This window comes from Pteropus alecto, unplaced genomic scaffold (genome assembly GCF_000325575.1).
Source record: "Pteropus alecto unplaced genomic scaffold, ASM32557v1 scaffold155, whole genome shotgun sequence".
Taxonomy (NCBI): domain Eukaryota; kingdom Metazoa; phylum Chordata; class Mammalia; order Chiroptera; family Pteropodidae; genus Pteropus; species Pteropus alecto.
This window is the reverse complement of record NW_006438113.1, coordinates 2,587,913-2,608,050: the sequence shown is the minus strand read 5'-3', so window position 1 is coordinate 2,608,050 and position 20,138 is coordinate 2,587,913. Positions and strand designations below refer to the sequence as shown.

Below are 20,138 nucleotides of genomic sequence, written 5' to 3'. Positions count from 1 at the left end.
ACGTAAGTATCTTAGGAAATGTTAAAAGAATATTAGGCTTTCTTTATATTTCTAGAAATGTAGCAGAAGTGAAAGATGGCTCAATGAATTTTCTTTGTCTATTAGGAAATATTTCAGATTATTTTTAAGATTTTACCTCTTGATTTTTTTATTGTTTAGGAGTTAGAAAATGCTACAGTTATTAATGTCTTTTTTGCTAACTCTTTTGCTATATCAAATTATTATAGTATTTATAAAAATATTTTTACAACCTGAGAAATAATTATATTTTTGTGAATTAATAACTTTTTTCCCTCTCTTTTTAAAAAATCAATTGAAGACAGGAGTGAATGTACAAAACATACTTCCGGGAATAACTTGATTTCACTAGATACAGACTACAGAGCTGGTTCTTCATTTGAACTCTCTCCATCTGATAGCTCTGATGGAACATACATGTGGGATGAAGAGGGCTTGGAGCCCATCGGAAATGTCCATCCAGTTGGGAGCTATGAGTCGTCTGAAATGAACAGCATAGTATGTATGGATTTATATATACCCTTTTGGAAAAGTTTGTTTACCTTACTTTAGAAAGACTTGCAGTATTGATTGGCTTATTTGTAAATTAATGAATTAGCTCTCCTAGTTTTAGAAATGGAAAATCATATCTTTTAAGGGCCTACAAAACATCTGATTTTATACATAATAAAGCATATATTTGTGTCACATGACACTTCAGTTAAATATACTCTAACATTTGTAATACATATATACATAATAGACATACTGTATTCTTCCTGTTAAGGTAGGCTAGTGGTTCTCAAAGTAGGGGAAGGGCAATGTCAAGAGGTATTTTTGGTTGTCATATTGAGGAGTGCTACTGGAAAATAGTGGGTAGACACCAGGAATGCTGCTTAATGTCCTAGAGTGCACAGGAGAGCACCCATAGCAAAGAAGTATCTAGTCCAAGATGTTAACGGTGCTACTGCTGAGAAACCCTTTACTAGGCTATACTGAGCCAACTCTCAGGAGCTTAACAAAATAAAAATTTATTCTTTATTCTTAGCAAGTCTATTATAGGTATGGTCAGCCTTCTAGGGCAACTGTCCTCAGTGTCTAAGCTATTTTGACCTTGAGGCTTTACCATCTCCTTTTGAGGCCTTGTCACTGTGGTAGAGGAAGAGTGCTGGTCTCACACATGCAATTACTTTCTTTGGCCTGCAGATAGCACATGGCACTTTCACCCACAACCTATTGAAACAAACTAATCTTATGTAGTAAGCAGGCAGGAAGCAGGAATTATTTTCACGTGTACCTGGAGGGAAGGGAACCAGAGATGGATAAACACTAGAAGAACTACCATGCATTTCTACATGCATATTTTAAGAAACATTGCCAGTAATGTGGATGATATACTGTATGAGTGAAATATAGTTGCTGTGTCTAAAGCGACTCATTGTACTCAGTATATAAAATGTGATTTTCCAGTAAGTGTGTGTGGGAAAATTGGTAGTATTTGTGAATATATTAAATTCCAAATGGATTTTAGGTTTTGTAATTTTCTACATTCGTATAACCTGTGATTTGGGGGGGAAAAAACATTGTTATCATAGGCTTGTTAAGTTGCACAAACATAGAGGAGGCACACATTTAATTTAGAAAGAATATTACATTAGAAAGAGGAAGTTAAGAAAAGATGACAGTTTAGGGCCTTACATGCTCTCTTATTATTAGGACTTTTTTAAGCCAATGTTTGAAGTGGGAATGAACATTGTGTCCAGCAGGTGGCAGCAATAAGCCAGTTAGTATTTGACATTTTTCAGAAGGTTCTACATCTTCAGTCCACCTTTCCTGTAACTTAATGATACAGTAGCTTCTTTGAGTTCAGAATGCACCTAGATTGTTCATTAGTCTTTTAAGATCTTAGATCTTTTGATCTAAGAGGAAGTCTGAGAAAGGATGGAGAATTGATGGCAAAGTGTGTTAATATATTCTGATAGTGGATTTACCGTTTTTGCTCTGAAATTCTGTCAGTATTTTGCTTTTAATACTTTAAGTTAGGTTTGGAAGTTTTTCCTGGTGAATTGATGATCTCTATCCCTCTGTGCTTTTTGTCTTAAGGCCTCTTTTTCTGATATCAGTATATTTTAATATACCAATTTTATTTATATATTTTCTACCCTTTTATTGCCAGACTTTTGGTTACATAGCAAATAGGTTATTATTTTTAAAAATATATTGTCTTTTTATTTTAACTGGTGGGTTTAGTCCCTTTATGTTTGCATTTATTGATATACTTGGACTTCATTGTGCTATCTTATTATTTTTATTTAAATTGGCTCGCTTTTTCTGCTCTTTCCTTTTTTTTTTCTAAATAGTTTAGATATCTTTAACTTAACCCCAAAAGAACTTAAGTGTGTTCTCATTTTTCTTAGTCTCTCCATTGCCTCTCACCAGAGGCCTTTCCTGAACCTGTGTCCCTCTCCCCGCCTTCCCCCCCTGCAACTCCCCAAAACCACTACTAGGGTTCTCTACAACAGTGCTCATTACAGTCCAGGTCAAGGTAAGGTGCTTTCACTGGAATATAAGTCAACTGTATCACTACTAACACAGTTTAGTTCAACCCACTATTTAGTTCAATTAACATTGTTTTCTGGCAAGACTTTCTCTTTGAAGTAAGTAGTATATTGATTGATACACATTGTGGTGCCAGCTCCTTATCTTGTCATGGACCCTAACAACACTCTAGAATGACTTCTTTGCATGCTTGGATCTTGAAACTAGGCTATTTTTTTCTTTAAATACAGTTTTGCGGAGATGTAATATACATACAATAAAATGCATGTCTTTTTCATACAACACAAGGGAATTTTGAAAATTTGTATATACTTGTTAAACAATCATCCACGTTTCCTTTGCTTTCATTCATTCTTTCAACTCCCCATGAGAGCGACAACTGCTATTCTGGTTTTTATATCACTATGGGTTAGTTTAATCTATTCTTGAATTACATATAAATAAAATAATAAACACGTCTATTTCATGTCTGGCTTCTGTGAATCAGTATTATGTTTTTGCTCGTTGTACTTTGTTTATTTTTTTGGTAATATAATATTCCTTTATGTGAGTGTACTTATTTTGCTTTTGAGGGGCATTTAGGTTGTTTTCAGTTTTTGGCTATTGCTGCTGCTATGAAGATTTTGCTATATGTTTTTTGGTGAACATTTATGCGTATTTGGTAAAATATGTAGGAGAGGAATCTGTGGATTATAAAGTATACTCCATATAGATTTAGAATCTGTTTTCCAAAGTGGTTTTACTAGTGGTTGTACTAATTTACCATTTTTTTCTTTATTGTTAGTTTTACTCACTGATAGTAAATGAGCAGTCCAGAAATTCCACTGGGTGTTGTCTGTTGAATTTTTGCTGTTCTGGTTGAGATATGGTGTAGTTTTGCATTGAGATTTTTGTCTTACATTGTGGGATAACTACTTGTTGAATACTTTCATATATATTTATTTGCTATTAGGATATCTTCTTCTGTGACGTGCCTTCTATTGGGCTGTATGTTCTTTTTTTTCCTTAATGGTTTGTAAAAATCGTTCATATATTTTGGACATAAATCTTCTGTATACAGGCATACCTCAGAGATATGGCAGGTTAGGTTCCAGACCACTACAGTAAAGCAAGTTCTATTTTGTTTGCTGGTGGAAAGTCTTGTCTTCAATTTGTAAAAAAATGCAACATCTGTGAAGCACAGTAAAGTAAAGCACAATAAAGTGAGATATGCCTGTGTGTCTCACATGTATACATGTACACACATGTGAATGTGTATATATGTGTAATATATACGAGGTTTGCTTTTTAAATCTCTTAATGTCTTTTGTTGAAGTAGAAGCTAACAATTTACTATATTTTTCTTTATTGTTAGCTCTTTTTTGAACTGTGAATTTTTTGTTTATCCTAAAGACATGAAGATATGTTCCAGTGTTTTCTTATAAAATATTTATTTTTTAACCTTTCACATTTAGAGCTACAAAGCCATCTGGAAAGTATTTCTGTACGTGGTTGAGATAGAAGTCAAAATGAATTTTTTTCTGTTTGGGAAAAGTCATCCTTCCCCCACTCTACTGCAGGGTTATTTTTGTCATAAGTCAGTGACTGTATTTATGTATTTCTTGACTCTCTTTTAGTTCATTTATTTTTTTGTTTATCCTTATGTCAATGTTACATTGTTTTAATTACTCAAGCTTTAAAACCTTTTCCAAGGTTTTCTTAGCTCGCCTTTTTCAATCTATTTAAATATTAGAATGAACTCGTCAGTTTCTGCAAAAAACTTGCAGGATTTTTTTTTAATGAGATTACATATAATTTATTGAACAATTTGGATAAATTTAACATAGTTTCTATAGTGAGTCTTTCAATGCATGAATATGGTATGTTACTTTATTTTGGACTTTAGAAATATTTCTTGATAATGATTTATACTCTTCTGTAAAATTTAAACATATTTTCTTTATTTTAGATATTTTGTTTTAAATGGTACTGCTTTAAAATTTTAGTTTTTATGTTTTTGTTGTGTATACAGATATACTTGTGTTTTGTATTTTGACCTGTTTCAGCGACCTTAGTAAATTTACTTTTATTAGTCTAATAATTTGCCTGTAGATATTTTTGGAATTTCTGCATTTACTATACAGTCATATCATTTGCAGTCTTCATTCCCCCACCCTCCCTTTATTGCACTGGTTAGGACCTCTAACATAATGTTGAATTGAAATGATGATAGAATTTCAGGAAAATTTTAATAATTCACCCTCAGTTTCTATGTATGCTTGGGGAGTGGAGTTAATAGATATCTTTCATCAGATTAAGAAAGTTCCCTTTTATTTCATTTGCTGAATTTCTGTTGTGAGTGAATATTAATTTTTACTAAATGCTTTCTGTACATCTATTGAAGTTATCAGATTATTAGTCTTTTTTTTCTGTTATATATTTTCTGTTAGTGTGGAAGATTGCATTTCTTGATTTTCAGATATTAAACCACCTTTTCATTCCTGGAATGAATTCACTTGGTTGTGATGTATTATCCTTTTAAATGTTGTTAGAATTGATTTCTTTCATAATGCCAGGGCTCAGTATTTATTGAGCTCAATAAATGTTAGCTATTTATTTTTATTTTGTTATCTTTTAGTTTTAATTATTTTACATTTATGACTTTAATGCATTTGAAGTTGGTGTGAGACATAATAATTTGCCCTCATTAATATTTCTCCATAATATACTTGGGGTGCTATACAGAAAAGACAATAAAGCAGGCCTGAGATTGCCTGTCTTTTGAAAGGCCAGTGCTTTCTTGTGAACAGTTCTCCTTCAGTGATATAAAACTCGACCTAAGTGATAAGAATGTCTCACTGTGCCTAAAGTGTACAAACAATGTAGTTGATGCTGAACATGTGCTTTCCTTCTGGAATTCTAGGGTTTTGGTATGTGCTAGGTATAAGTGCCCATGTAACCAGCCTGCAATTAAAACCACCAAATTTCTAAGGAATGTCTGTAATAGACAACACTTTCCCTGCGTTGTCACAACTTGTTGCTGAAGAAATTAAATCTGATCTATGTGATTCCACTGAGAGAAGACTCTTGGAAGCTTATACCTGATTTCCTTCAACTCTGCCTCATGTACCTTTTCCTTTGTTTATTTTGTTTTGTGTCCTTTTGCTGGACCAAAGCTGTGAATATGACTGTTTGCCATGTCCTGTGATTCCTCCTTGTGAATCACCTAAACCTAGTCTTGAGGACTCTGACGTAGATACTGATTCCAGGTTATCTTTATTCACTTCATGACAGTATCTTTTTTTTGTTCATCTTTTACATTTTATAATAACCTTTTGAAGAAGCTATGGACCAGTTTCTAACTCCTTCAGATTTTGATGAATTTCAGAGGAGTAAATTGATATTGATAGATTGGGAACTACTTTACTAATTATTGTACTCTCAATCTGGTATTCTTGATTTTTAGCCTTATATCTACTCAGGATAACTGAACATTTTCAACTCCATAAACTTTCATATCATTGATATTTAACTTTTTTGAAGATGAAATGCAGCAGTTTTTTTTTCCCGGTAAATATCAGAATCATATTGTACATGTAGAGTTTTAGGCAAAAAACATTTTCCCTCTTGTTCTGAATCCTCTTTGCTGCAATGCAGTAACCAATAGGAGAGGTCTCATTGAAGAGGAACTAACTACGTGTCATCGTGACTGATTTCCTAACACTAAAATATTTAGGAAGGAGTAATTTTAAATCATCACATGGAGTGTCTTGATTTTTGGAAGGATTTTTATAGGAAGCCTAAAGTAGTGGAACCAGATGATCCCTGAAACTGTCTAGCTTTATTTTTCTGTTTTATCAGCTTTAACTTGTCTTCACATAGTAGGCAAGTTTAACTTCCTTATCATATAAATAGAATCTTTTTCACTTTAAAATTTAGATTTAGACTCTTGCTTAAATGCGTTTGACACACCAATAAGTAGTTATGCCTTCAAGTTTTCATGATGCTAACACATTTTATTACACATTTTCTTTCCTGTGTTTTACTAAGGGAACAACTGGCTAGATTTGGGTTTCTACCTTGGTGATTGATTCTGCTAGACTTTATTGAGACTTGACTGTGTGCTGAATATAATATTCTTAGCAGTAGTTTTATGGAAATGTGAGTTCCATAGGTTATTTGTACTGAATTTTGGAATATTCTGTGGTCCAAAAATGTAGCAGAGGAATATTAAATCTGGCTTGTATTTGCCTCATTTAACATTTCTTTTTTAGTTTAAGAGAAAATCCCAGGAATTTAAAAATTGTTGTCTAATTTTGTATCAGTGGTATTACTGTCATTTAATTTATTCTGGGTTATTTTACTTTAAAGGAAAGACCGGGGATGCTTTACTCTTTTTAAAGTATATCACATATATTTTCTCAGAGATGGTAGCAACTTGTCTCCATTCTGCTTGTTTTTCACCTCATTTAACAGCCTTTATACCACTCTCAGGTCGTTTTCCTTAAACTCTGGTGAGATTACGCTGCTGCTGCTTTAAATCTGTATCTGTGTTCAGGGGCCCTTTATCATACTGCTTCTCTTACCTGCATCCCCGTGCAAAGGCCATTTGACATTAGTTATATTTCTCTAAATGCTCCCATTCTGAACCTTTGCCTATGTTGTTCTTTAGCCTAGCATGCCCTCTTCCCGTGATTCTTCTGCCTATCAAGTTTATTAATTTTCTAAGACTGTATTCAAACTTCTCTGTCCCTTCCCTCTAAAGGTTAACTGTTTAATGATGAGACTCCATAGATCTTCTCAGATACACCCTGGTTTTCTGCTTTCTTCTTCCTGGTAGTTAGGCGAGGACTGCCTCTTTTCATCTTTTTTTTTTTTTTTGCCCTAATACGGACTTAGTGTGTGTAGATAGGTATTAAGTAAATAGTTCCTTTCAGTTAGAATTAATCACTCCTTCCTTTATGCTTCTAACCATATTGCTTCTTTCTAGTTTTAGCATTTTATTTTGCATTGTAGTGTACTACTTTTTATTGGCTCCCTACATACACAGAAGTGCTTTTGAAGGCAAGAACTGTACTGTCTTACTTATCTTTCTTCCTGTCCCAGAGTAGAACGTGTTGATATTTTGAAGTGAAATTAGGAACCTAGATAAGTAAAGTGCCAGTGATATGAATTATATATGGTTTTTTATTTACTTTTGTAAAATTCTCATTTTCTGATGTTTATGTCACTCCTCCCCCAGGTTTTATCATAGATCTAGCATCAGTATTAAGTTCCGGTTATTTATGTTTAAATTCTATTGTTTTAATTTAGAATAAAGTCTCACATTTTGGCCTGTGGACCATAAAGCTGTTTTTCATGACTGAACTTTTGACGTTATTCATGTTTTTCCTTTCTTTCACTGTGAATTAATAGCCTTCTTATGATATTTTCTACAGAGGCTTCTGTAGAGACTTTATTTTTCCTCATTTATGCATATTTATGAAATAATGGTGAGAAGGGTGGGATACTCTACAAAGTGCTGCAGTACTTGTATATATTAAATAGTGGTAGCATACCGTACAAATGACTTTATTTTTCCCTTGAGCCATTTGAGAATTCATTCCCTAACTGATGTCCTGTCATTCTCAGATGCTTTAAGGTATATTTCTTAGAAACAAGAGCACTCTCCTATGTAACATGGTAAACTGTTCAAATCATGAAATTAACATTAATATATTACTACCATCTAATCCTCAGAAGCCTGTCAGGTTTCTCCAGTTGACTAGTAAATAGTTTCAGTAGCAAAGAGATCCAAGTTAGATTTTGGTTGTCCTGGTTTTTAGTTTTTTGGACAGTGAGTGCTCCTTCCAGCTAGCTTCTGTATCCCGTTCTTCTATATCTGTCATTCTTTCAGCAATCCCTTGCTTTCTTGTGTAAGATGTTCTGGTTTCATCTTATACTTTATCTGCTCTAGACCTAGACGCAGCCATTTCTCCAAGAGTCCTGGTTCTTTTTTAATGGAAAATGCTGTTCCAAAGCCAAATTCGGGAGCTGGGTGTGCTCACTGCTGTTGAGAAGTTGCTACTTTAGCATCTTCAGTAGACAGAGCTAGGGAATATATATATGTATGTGTATGTACATATGTGTGTGTCTCCTCTCTTTTTTCCTTTCTCTCTCTTTATATATGTGTATACATATATAGACATATATACATATATATAAACACACACCACATATATATGTAGAGAGAGAAATACATACATTTATATCAATATTTATTTACATTGGCTATATGTATATATTGAAAACCATGAGTTCACACTGATACTTCCAATTCCAGTCCACTACCACAGGATTCATTCTAGTTTTCTCTCTTTCTGTATTTGTTACCTCCCATCTCTGATGATGATACACTTGGCTTCTATTATCCTTAAAATATTTATGTATTTGACAAACCTCCCTTTATGTAATCAATTTCCCTTCTTTGCCACCACTTTCTTTCTCCCACTGGTGCCTTTCTCACTCTACTTTAACTCTAAAACCCCTACAGTGAACTACCACTATGCATGCGTGGATAACCTTTCTGCTGTTTAGGCTTTGACTTCTGACATCACGTTGCCCCCCACATATATTTTACTTCAATTCTCATACCCACACCAGGCCAGCTCCCTGCCTCAGATCTTCCCTCTCCGCCCCTCAACACAAATATCATCATTACCCCTGATGTGCTCAAGCTCTGATATGCTAGACCAACCCGTACATGGATGCTGTTTTCACATTACTTGGGTTCTAATTCCCTGTGTTCAGCTGCCTCTTTGTATGTATGCCATCCTCACCTTGCACAGTCTCAGACTCTTCATGCCTCATTGCCCCACATACCATTCTGCCTGCCAATTTGAACTATTTATGGACATGTTCTTGAACATCTTAATCCTAATAATATAGATACAGTGTAAACATTCCAAGACCTGTACTTGTATATGTTTTATTATCAAAGTGAATGACAAAAAGTTTTCATGAAAATTATGAAAAATGCTTCTATGTGTAATAAGTTTTATAGGATCTGTTGTATTTCATATGATTAACATGGAAGCTTGGGACTAGAAATGTTCAGAGAGCTAAAAGCTTCATTTTTTTCAAAAATGATTAAAGTCAAAATTTGGTGTAAGCTACTCTGATTTTTAGTAAATGCGAATTAGATTATCATAATGGTCAGTTTATAATTATAATCACAGTACCTTGTTTTAGAAGGATTTATAAGAATGAGAGATAAGCTTAGTCCTAAAGATTTAAAAGCATCTATTTCAAAACTGTTTCAAAGGGGTAACATATTTACGTGGAAAAAAATATAGCAAGTTTATTATATATTACCACCTTTGTTGTGAGTTTGTAGAGATAAAGAACTACATAATTATTGTTTTTTTAAAAGACTCTCATTAAAGCATTCTGATTTTTGTTGTAGTTGCGTAAGCAGATTTACTTTAATGAAAAACACATATATAAATCTATTGGTGTATTCGTTTTCTCTTGTTGCTGTAACAAATTACCACAAACTTAGTAGCTTCAAACAACACAAACTTTATTATCTTACTGTTTAAAACTCATTTCAAAATGGGTCCCTTAAGGCTAAAAACAAAGTAGGCAAGGCTGCATACATTCTTTTTGGATGCTCTAGAGGAGAATCTGGCTTCTTGCCTTTTCCACCTTCTGGAGGCTGCCCACATTGCCTGGCTGATAGTCTCCTTCCATCTTCAGAGCCAGTGGTGGGTTATGACCTTCTGTTTCCCTCTGCCACTTAAGGGCCCTTCTGATTACATTGGCCCAACTGGATAATCCAGTATAGTATCTCTATTTTGAGGTCAGCCGATTAGCAACCTTAATTTCATCTGTAACCTTAATTCCTTTTTCTCAAGTAATGTAACATATTAACAGGAGATCATGGTGGTGGGGGGGGACATTGTTTTGCCTTACGTAATTAGAGATATACTTTTCAGTTTTTTAAAATAATGCTGTTATTAATTTTTAAAAATTACTCTTTTAAGGTTGACAGATTAGCTCTAGTAGGTTGTAAATTTGATTTAAAAAATAAAATAGTAAATTGTAAGCACAATTTATCAAACTCAATTTTTTAATTTAAGTTAATCTAAACTAGTGGCGTAGTTATTCAAGTGGCTTTCACTAATGATTGTCACTGCAATAGCTAATCATAGGTTTTATTATTTGGAGATATTTGAATATTTTTACAAAATATTTGATATTTTGTAATGACCAGAAATAACTTGTAGTAGCTTATATGGATATACATGTTTATATTTTCTATAAGTTGACATAGAATTTAAAGAAGACTCATTTTTTTAAAATTATTTTTTTATTTAGTTTTAAGTATATAATACGTTGGTTAGACATCTATATAATTCATAAAATGATCCCCCCAATTGCTCCCTCCCTCCCCTGACCCTCCACCTAGCCAATGTACTAATGCTAACTGCATTCCCTATGCCGTCCTCCCCATCCCCGTGACCATCCATCAGCTACTAATTTGTACTTCTTTAGCCCTTCACCCCATTCTCCCATCCCTCCAAACCCCCTCCCCTCTGTCCGACATCAAATTGTCCACTATATTTGTGAGTCTGTTTTTGATTAGTTTGTTCTTTTTATTCCTTAGATTCTGCATATAAGTGAAATCATATAGTGTTTCTCTTTCTCTCTCTGACTTAAATACCTTCTAGGCCCACCAAAGCAATATCATTTTCCATCCCTTTCCTTTTCATATGTAGGAGTCTTGCTTTCTTATCCTTTCAGCTACTCATCTTTTGGTTGGAGTACTTAATTCTTTTCCATTTAAGGTACTTACTGATAGGAATGTAGTTGTTACCATTCTTTATTCCTATTTTCAATACATGTTTTTTCTTCTTAAAGAAGCCCCTCCAACACTTCTTGTAATACTGGCTTGGTGATGATAAATTCCTTTAGCTTATTTATGTCTGGGAAGCTCTTTATCTGTCCTACAACTCTAAATGATAGCTTTGCTGGATAAATTATTCTTGGTTGTAGATCTTGGGTCTTCATCTCGTTGAATATTGTGTGCCAAGCCCTTCTGTCCTGCATAGTTTCTTGGTAACTATCTGCTTTTTTCTCTTACTGCTTTTAATATTCTTTCTTTGTATTTAACCTTTGGTATTTTAATTATGATGTGTCTTGGTGTGATCCTCTTTGGATCCCTGGTTTTTGAGATTTTCTGAGCTTCCTGGGGTTTTATGTTCATTTCCTTCACCAGGTTTGGGAAGTTTTCCATCATTATTTCTTCAAATAGTTGCTCAACATCTTGATTTTCTTCAGTTACACTGATCAGATGAATATTTAGAGCCTTAATAGTGTCCCATATCCTCCTTAAATTACTTTTATAGTCTTGACATCTTTTTTCTTGCCATTTGAGTGTCCTGATTGGCTTTCCTGTCCTTTAGATAGGGCATTTGATCCTCTTCTTTAATCACTTTGTTTATTCTTTTGTTTATTTCATTTAGTATACATCTCATCTCAGATAATGTGTTCATTTTCATTTTTATGTTTTTTATCTCTTTGTTGTTGAAGTTCTCTCTGAACTTATCTATACTTCCCAAAGGTTCATTGAGCATCTTTATAACCAGTGTTTTGAACTCTGCATCTGTTAGATTACTTGACTCCATTATATCTGGATCTCTGTTCTGTTCTCTCATATGGTTTCTGCTTCTTTGTCTTCCCATTTTGGCTGCCTTTCCGTGTCTGTTTCTATGTACTAAGCAAAGCTCTTAAGTCTCCCGGTCTTATTAGTGTGGATTTGTGAAGTAGGTGTCCAGTGGCACAGTCCTGAGAGGGGTTCAGCTACAGGCCAAATTTAGCCCCAGCCTGTGCCCCTCCAGGGTCACCTGTTAAGATTCAGCAAGCAATCCACAGAAGCTATGCTTATAGTGGCCTCCAAAGGGCACACCAGAAACCTAGGCTGCCTCCAGAGTGAATCTCAACAAAGAGCACCTAATAGCTGAGAATACACCTGGATGTGGCTTGGGTGGGGCCGTGAGTTGGGGGAGATGGGGTTTCAGGGAATCCTCTGGGCAGAGTGACCTCTGTTATCCAGTTTGATGATCTCACAGCTATGACGGCACAGTGTCTGGCGCACTGGTAATGGGGGAGGGCTCAACAGGGAACAATGGATACTGCTGGCACTTCTGTACTCCGCGAGTCTCAACTCTGCCCTCACTCCAGCAATGTCTCTCTGTAAGTCTCTGGTGACCCCTGTGCGCAGCCAAATCAGCAGTGGTGGTCAGAACGAGTAGGTCCATTACCGCGAAAATCTGCTTGTGGATGTGGCCCCTTTAAGAGTTGTCTGCTGCTGCCACAGCTACATCTCACTCAGCGACTCCGTACTGCGTCCTTACCTCGTCCTACCTTCTGCTGTTGCAGGGTGTTTTCTTGGACTTCTCCCTAGTTGTATGGCTTGTTCCTCTAGATCCCAGGCGATTTTTCCTTGCTGTTGCTCTTTGTTTCCGTCACAACTTTGATTTAGTTGCCAGAGGGATGAACAGAGCCTCTACCATCTATGCCATTTTTTTTCACCTCTAAAGATGACTCATTTTTAAGAAAGGCAGTTGAGAGCAAACAGGATGATGAAATCATTGGCCTCGTTTAGATTTTAGGTATTTTTAACTCTTTATTTCCGGGAAAAATTGTTTATAGACACTGATTTGAAAACAGTATCCAGTAGTCAAGTAAGTATAGCATTAGATTAGTACTCTAGAGTATAATGATATACTCTTTACTAACAATTTACATGATAAATACACCTGTTTGATATTATTATCTTACATCAATAGCTGCTTAAAATACAGATCTAGATTCCTTCAACTGAGGGATAAAGTATGCTTTTCTTTTTCTTTTGTTTTATTCCTATGGGCTATTTTCACTCCTTTTATTATTTTAATTGTCTGACATTTTCATTGTGTTTTTGTCGAGATGTGACTATTCAGCATAATTAAATCTGGTTGTACTATGATTAAAATAAAAGGAGGATAGAATTACCTTATAATTCCCCGCTTTTATTTTCTTGGACATTGGACTTATATATATTCTGTAACTGTCAATTTATATATTAAGTCTGAATTTTCATTTTAGATATACCTATCACAATGGAGATTATATGCTACTTCCCCTCAATTCCCCCCCACCCCCCATTATTCAGTTTTGTGAGATTTTTGCATTTGCTTCTATCCACTTGGCCTTTTACTCTTTGTCAAATCTGTAGTGTCTTTTATATACAGAAAAATGAGATGCTGTAGAATCAAGGACATAGATATCATTTAATCTTATCCACTCATTTTATAGAGATACTGAGGTGCAGAAAGGTTAAGTCACACAATCACTTAAGAAACACAGAGGAATTAAAACTTGGAATAACTGGCTCCTGGTTTATTGTCTCTGTTGTACCATATGCCACCATAGATTTATACTGGGTTTCTTCTTTAAGGTAAAGAAGTAGCTGTTTACTACTACTGTTCTCTGTCTTCTGTTATCAAATGTCTGCCCTTTGGAAAATGGTTCATTTATAATCTTAGTGGAGAATACCTGTTTTGAAAATCAAAACATTTAGATTATTTGCTTCCCCTCTTTTTTGTTTCTGCATCAAACTATAGTAGACTGGGAGAATAAAAGGGAAAAGGCTAATATATGGAGGACTTCCTTTATATAATTTCTTCTTTTTGGTTCATTTATTTGTTCACCTTGTATTTTCTAATTCCCACTGTACTACTGCTACTCTAGTTACTGAGAAATATATGTGAAAAGACATTGCTACCTCAGCAGAAACTCATGATCCAGATTAAGAGAGGAGACACTTAATTCTGACTATTAAAGAAAGGTTCCACATGTGCTTCTAATTAACAAAGAGGTCACCCCACTTCAAGTTCAGAGTTTGGGGAGGTTCCTATGGTATTTGAAGAAAAGCTTCTTTATGAATTTAAAATGAAAGATACATATTTTTTAATTTTGCATTTGTTTAATTTCTATCTCCTGTTTCTTTGGGATATATTAACAGGGGCCAGCAAGCTACAGCCTGCAGGCTGCTCACCTGTTTTAGTAAACAAAATTTTATTGGAACACAGCCATGCCCTTTAATTTACATGTAGTCTGTGGCTGCTTTAATGTCACTGTGGCAGGACCGAGTAGTTGCAACAGAGGCTGTATTGCCCACAAACATAAAATATTTACTATTTGACCTTTAAGAAAAAGTTTGCTGACCCCTACATTAAAACACTGCACATAATTTTAAAGATTCAGAAATTTTTTAAATCAAATATCTATGTAAACTTTTTGGGCATTCATTTTTCTCTTTGTTGTCATTCCTAGTACCATTTTTTCCTTTGGCCCCCAGTGGAAGGCATTCATCTGTACATTCAATGTATTCAAGCAACTACTATTATGTTCAAGGCACTGAGGATACAGTGATCAAGACAAGTTACAGGTTCTGTTTTTGTGGTGCTTATATTCTGATGAGGCAGATGTAGTTGAACTATTCAGCTAACTCATTAACTAATTATCTTCAATTGATAAGTGGGGTAAATGCTACAGAGGAGCATTACATGGTGTGAAAATATATTATTGGAAAACCTGGTCTGCTGTGGGTGCTGGGTGAGGCTTTTTCAGGTAATGATGTTTAGACTAAGTTGGCCCAGGGGGACAGTAGGTAAAAAGGGTACATGTCATTGGAAGAATGGTGTGTTTTTTAGTAAACGGCATATGGGAAGGCCTTATCAGAAGGTATATTAGAAGGCTCTAGTATAGCCTGAGTACTGACAGAGGGGAGGAGTGACAGGAGAGGAGGCTGCTAGTACAAAGCTTTTATGGAGCTCAAAGGGTTTGGATTTTTATCCTAAAAATTGAAGGGAAGTTGTTGGAAGACTTTAGGCTAGAAAGGGACATAGTATGATTTACAGTTTTAAAATACTCTGTGTGAAGATTGAATTAGAAGAGCTAGACAGATGCTGGAAACTACTGTTCCCAGTGAGGAATGATGGTAGCTTGGGCTAAGGTGGTGGCAGGGTGGAGATCTAGGGGAGTGGATAATTTTGAAAATGGGCTTAGAGGTACAGTTGACAAAATTCTGTTATTCATTAACTGTTGGGGAGAAAAGTGCCATCTCCTCACTTTTAGAAGACTGGTATTGCTTACATTTATTCTGCCTAAATCATCCTAAATTGCTAGTCTGATTTATTTCCTGTTGATTTTCCCATTCCTTGTAATGTTAAAGCTAAACTCTTTTTTTCCTCCTTACTCTTCATGGTCTCTTCTCACCTTATACTTACTTGTCTGTCTATTTGCTTTTAATCTCCAGTTCCTACTATGTTGAATATAGTTAATATTTCATTATCTCTTTCATCACTCTTTCAGGTTTCTGTCACTAAATAAAGACACAATATATACTTGTTGAAATGGGTGCCAATTCATTCAAAATAAAGAAAAAAATACTTAAAGGTACTATTTAATACTGTTCAATATTTTTCCATACACATTGTGACATAACCTATTTACAAAGTAAGTTTCTAAGGTACCACGTGTCATAATAGCAAGGTGCAAGTAACTAAAAATGTGATGTTTGCATAAATGTGATAGTGGAGCTTCAGCTTACAGAAAGTTGAGACCGTCATATAGGTAAATTAAAATTTCAAACTGATATTGATACATTCAGCTATGCGCTAATACAATAAACAGAACTTAAAGGCAGAGAAAGGATTTAATCCAGCTCATTTATTTTACAGATAAAGAATAGAATGAGATAAACTAAATTTTCCTTAATTCATATTTTTTGCCAAACTAATGAATCTTCCATGTGCATTTATTAGCTTTTTGGCCTGTTATTATAAATTTTATGTTTGAAAAATGTTTAAATTTATCAGATATAGTTGTGACGCTTTAAAAATAATAATTTCCTTTTGTTTTTTGTAGATTGTCTATTACAATAGGAAATTTAATTCTGTATTTATTGAGCTTCTGCTGTGCCCCAGGCGTAATGTTAAGTGCTGAAAATATTGATATGGATAAGACTGTTTTTGTCCTTAATGAATTTGAAGTGTAGTGTGATAGGCAGGTAGATATAGATTATCATAGTATAGTTTTATAAGTGATATTATGCATGCTATGATTTGTATGCCTGTTGTCCTGAAATAACACAGAAGGGAGGTTTAACTGTGTGTGTTTCAGAAGGTTTTGAAGAGGAAGTGACATCTGAGTGGAGTTTCAAAGAATGACTAGAAAGTTGACCAGCTGGCCAAGGAAAATAGGTGAGCATTTTAGGCATAGGGAATAGCATCTATGCAGAGGTATTATAAACTTATGTGCGCTAAAGGAATATCAGCATTGTTAAGACTATAAAGTGTGAACTGAAGAGTAGTTGGAGATAAAACTAGGGAATTGAGATAGAAAGGAAGAAAAATCTTGTATCTTAAACTGAAAAGACAAATGGCGTTCGTTTACTTAGATTCTTTAGTTCTCATCCCTTTCACTGTGATTGTGTTACTCATTTGTCATCCTGTTAGGTTCATTTGCTAGTGTTTATATTTAATTTTGATGTCTGCCCCCCCATATCATGGTTCATTTAAATAATAGATTTTCTTCATCTTACTTCATAGAGATCTTCCTCATTGTTTTTTTTTTTACCAGTGTATAGTACTTCATTTTTGTAGATTATGTTACTTATTCACTTACTCTCCTAATAATGGGTGTTAAGCTTATTTCCAATGTTGTGCAATTATATACTGCTGCAACAACTAGCCTAGTGTATATTTACTGTTGTAGTTTAAATAAAAAATTTTCTATCACCTTACCTATGTCTATACTAGCTCCTATTCAATTATTTAGAAACTTGTGCATGTGAAAGTATTACAATCTGGTGGTTGTTACTTCTGCTGTTCTGTTTTCCTAGAACATTCCAATCACCTTCCACTCTTATCCAAAGCTTACGGTCAAATCTTAAATGCTGTAATTAATAAATCTATAAGGTTACCTTAATATATTCATAAATTTCATCCTATGATGTTTTCATTACTACCACCTCCCCCCCAAAAAAGTATAGTAAGATTTGAAATTCTGCTGTGTAATGAAATGAAAAGGTGCTTTTTAAAAATATTTCTGAAACTCCATTTGCTATAATATGCAATAAGTCTGATGCTCAACTGAAATGAGCACTCAATGATACAATGTCATTTGACTGGTTTAAGTATAGAAAATTGAATTTAAAAGAAAGAAATTCAGGCTACCAAAGGAATTTGGGCCATTAAGTACGTTTTCCATCATCCAACAAGAGGTCTCATTTTTCCATTATCCAAGAGGACTGTACTAAATCACTAATGCACTTGGCATTTTGATTTATTAAACATTGTTATGATTTTGTTAAATAAACATTGGTTAAGTAGAGCACCAGGGTATCGATGGGGAGTCAAAAGACCACAAGAGAAATTGAGATAAAGAAGTTTACTACTAACAGTTGCTAGAGGAAGTACACCACTCCCTTCAATGGGCTGTTTGAGAAGATCAAAGCAGGAAACAGGCAGTGAGAGTAACAGGACCTGGGCACATGCTTTTATTAGAGTGCTTTCGGTTTTGTGGGCTAAGGCTAGATGGGTCAATTCAAACCTGCAAGAGCCAAGAATGCATATTTTTGGTAAGCAACATGAGAGGTTTTATATACAGGTCTGACAAGGGGAATGTGCTGGGAGGCAGGAAACTTAGATTTATTTGTAACAACAGGCCGTTATTTAGGGCTTGCACTTACATAGGGGTTAGTATTAGTTTTAGGCCCTTGCAGGCTACTTTCTACAAAGAAAATGGATGCCAAGACAGCAATACCATGGAGTAGCTTAACTAGATTCTTGAGAAACATACATGTTAATTGAATCTGCCACCCACCATTATAATCAATGTAGCTAAAATTATTTATCTGAAACCTGTAAAAGCTAAATAAACTTTAAAAAGGTTTAAGTCTAGCCAAGCAAATTTTGACTTGGGCTTAATGCTGAGATCCACAATATATTAAAGACTAGAAGGGCAGGGAGAGTTCAGCTGCAGCCACCACATCTCCCAAACAAGATCACACAGATATCTCTCTTCTTTCTTTTCATGTGCTAATGTGCTTATGTATTGGCCTACCTCTCTTTCAGCCCACTGGGAAGTACCATAGAAAGCAACGAACAAATATTTAAACTATAAAAAGTATAGACAGTAGGGAAAAGGTTTGGATTTAAAACAGAAGAAACAAGTAGTTATACAATGTAAGGAAATGGAATATATTAGTGTTCTCTTGGTGCTTTACCAAATTACCATGAACCCAGTGTCTTAAAGCAATACACATTTATTATTCTATAGTTTTGTGGGTTAGAAGTCAGACACAGGTCTTGGTGGACTAAAATCAAGGTGTCAGCAAGGCTACATTTCTTGTGGAAGCTCTAGGGAATAATCCATTTCCTTACCTTTTCCAAATACTAGCAGATGCCCTTGAATCATGGTCCCCTTTCCTCTATCTTTAAAGTGAGCAATACTGCATTTTCTTGGCCATTCTCTCTTTTCCTCTTTTCTTTAGCCTTCCTCTTGTACTCTAAGGAGTGTTTACATTGGACCCACCAAATAATTCAAGATGATAATCCTATTTTAAGGTCAGCTACCTGGCAACCAGAATTCTAACTGCAACTGTAATTCCTTTTTTCCCATGTTACCTGACATTCACAAGTTTCAGGGATTATTTTGTTTTTCAGAAAAATTATTTAATTTCTCCAGCATTTCTAATTTTATTGCAGTAGAATTTTTAAAATTGACAAATCATAATTTCAGCATGGAGACCCCAAAATGAAAAAGCTCGTAGCTTCCTCTGGAGTTCTTAGGTTTGTGACCTTATATGCTGTGTTTATTTTTTTTTTAAGGCATTCCTAGGTGTTAAGGTAGGTTTGTTTCTGGGAAGAATGGAGAAATGTCTAAGGTAATTGTTTCTTGAGCGCAAAAGAGCAATTTATAAAGAATTAAGCTATAGCTGAAGTCTTTTTTTTTTCATTATTCACAGGGAATGCAATGGTGAACTTTTTTTTTTTAAGTAAAGATTTTGTTTTATAGGGTATTCTTGGTAAAGAATTTGTGTAGACACATCAACAGAGCCCTTTTATTCTGTTCTCTTCTCTGGGAACCAGCTCAATTTTAAGGAAATTTCTTCTATATAAAGATTGTATTGTGGTGATATTTTATAAGCTTCTTTAAATTTGATCACTCTTACCACATATAACCATTTGATTTTTCTTTAAGATTAGACTAACTGCCTGATCAACCTTTTTTTCCAGGGAGAATCTCATAGCAACATTATATCTGAACTTTCTCTGGGTAGGAATTTTTGGTGTCAGGATGTGAGTGGGACAAGGAGGAAGAACACTGGGTTGGAAGTTACTGGACCTGTTAGTCTGTTTTTATTTATTTTCACTCAAATAAATATGTTTTGAGTACCTACAAGGTAATAATTATAAACAAGATAATAGCATTTTTGAACCCATTGTAAGTGAGGAATTTGCTCCATTATCCTGTTTAAATCTTCAAGTTTGTTTTTTTTTTTTTTTTTT

General features: G+C 34.6%; 1 protein-coding gene across 12 annotated transcripts in view; it reads left to right on the top strand.

The window, feature by feature from the left end:
- The window catches only part of CCSER2 (coiled-coil serine rich protein 2), a 170,424-nt gene that overhangs the window by 38,017 nt on the left and 112,269 nt on the right, over nt 1-20,138 (top strand). For all 12 annotated transcript variants that reach the window (XR_003047383.1, XM_006915455.3, XM_025049343.1 and 9 more), the window contains one exon: nt 320-516. Coding sequence is in view for 11 of the 12 variants with exons in the window: in XM_006915455.3 (XP_006915517.1) it covers nt 320-516 (197 nt within the window). In the remaining variant the exon portion in view is untranslated. The remainder of the gene's footprint in view (nt 1-319; nt 517-20,138) is intronic.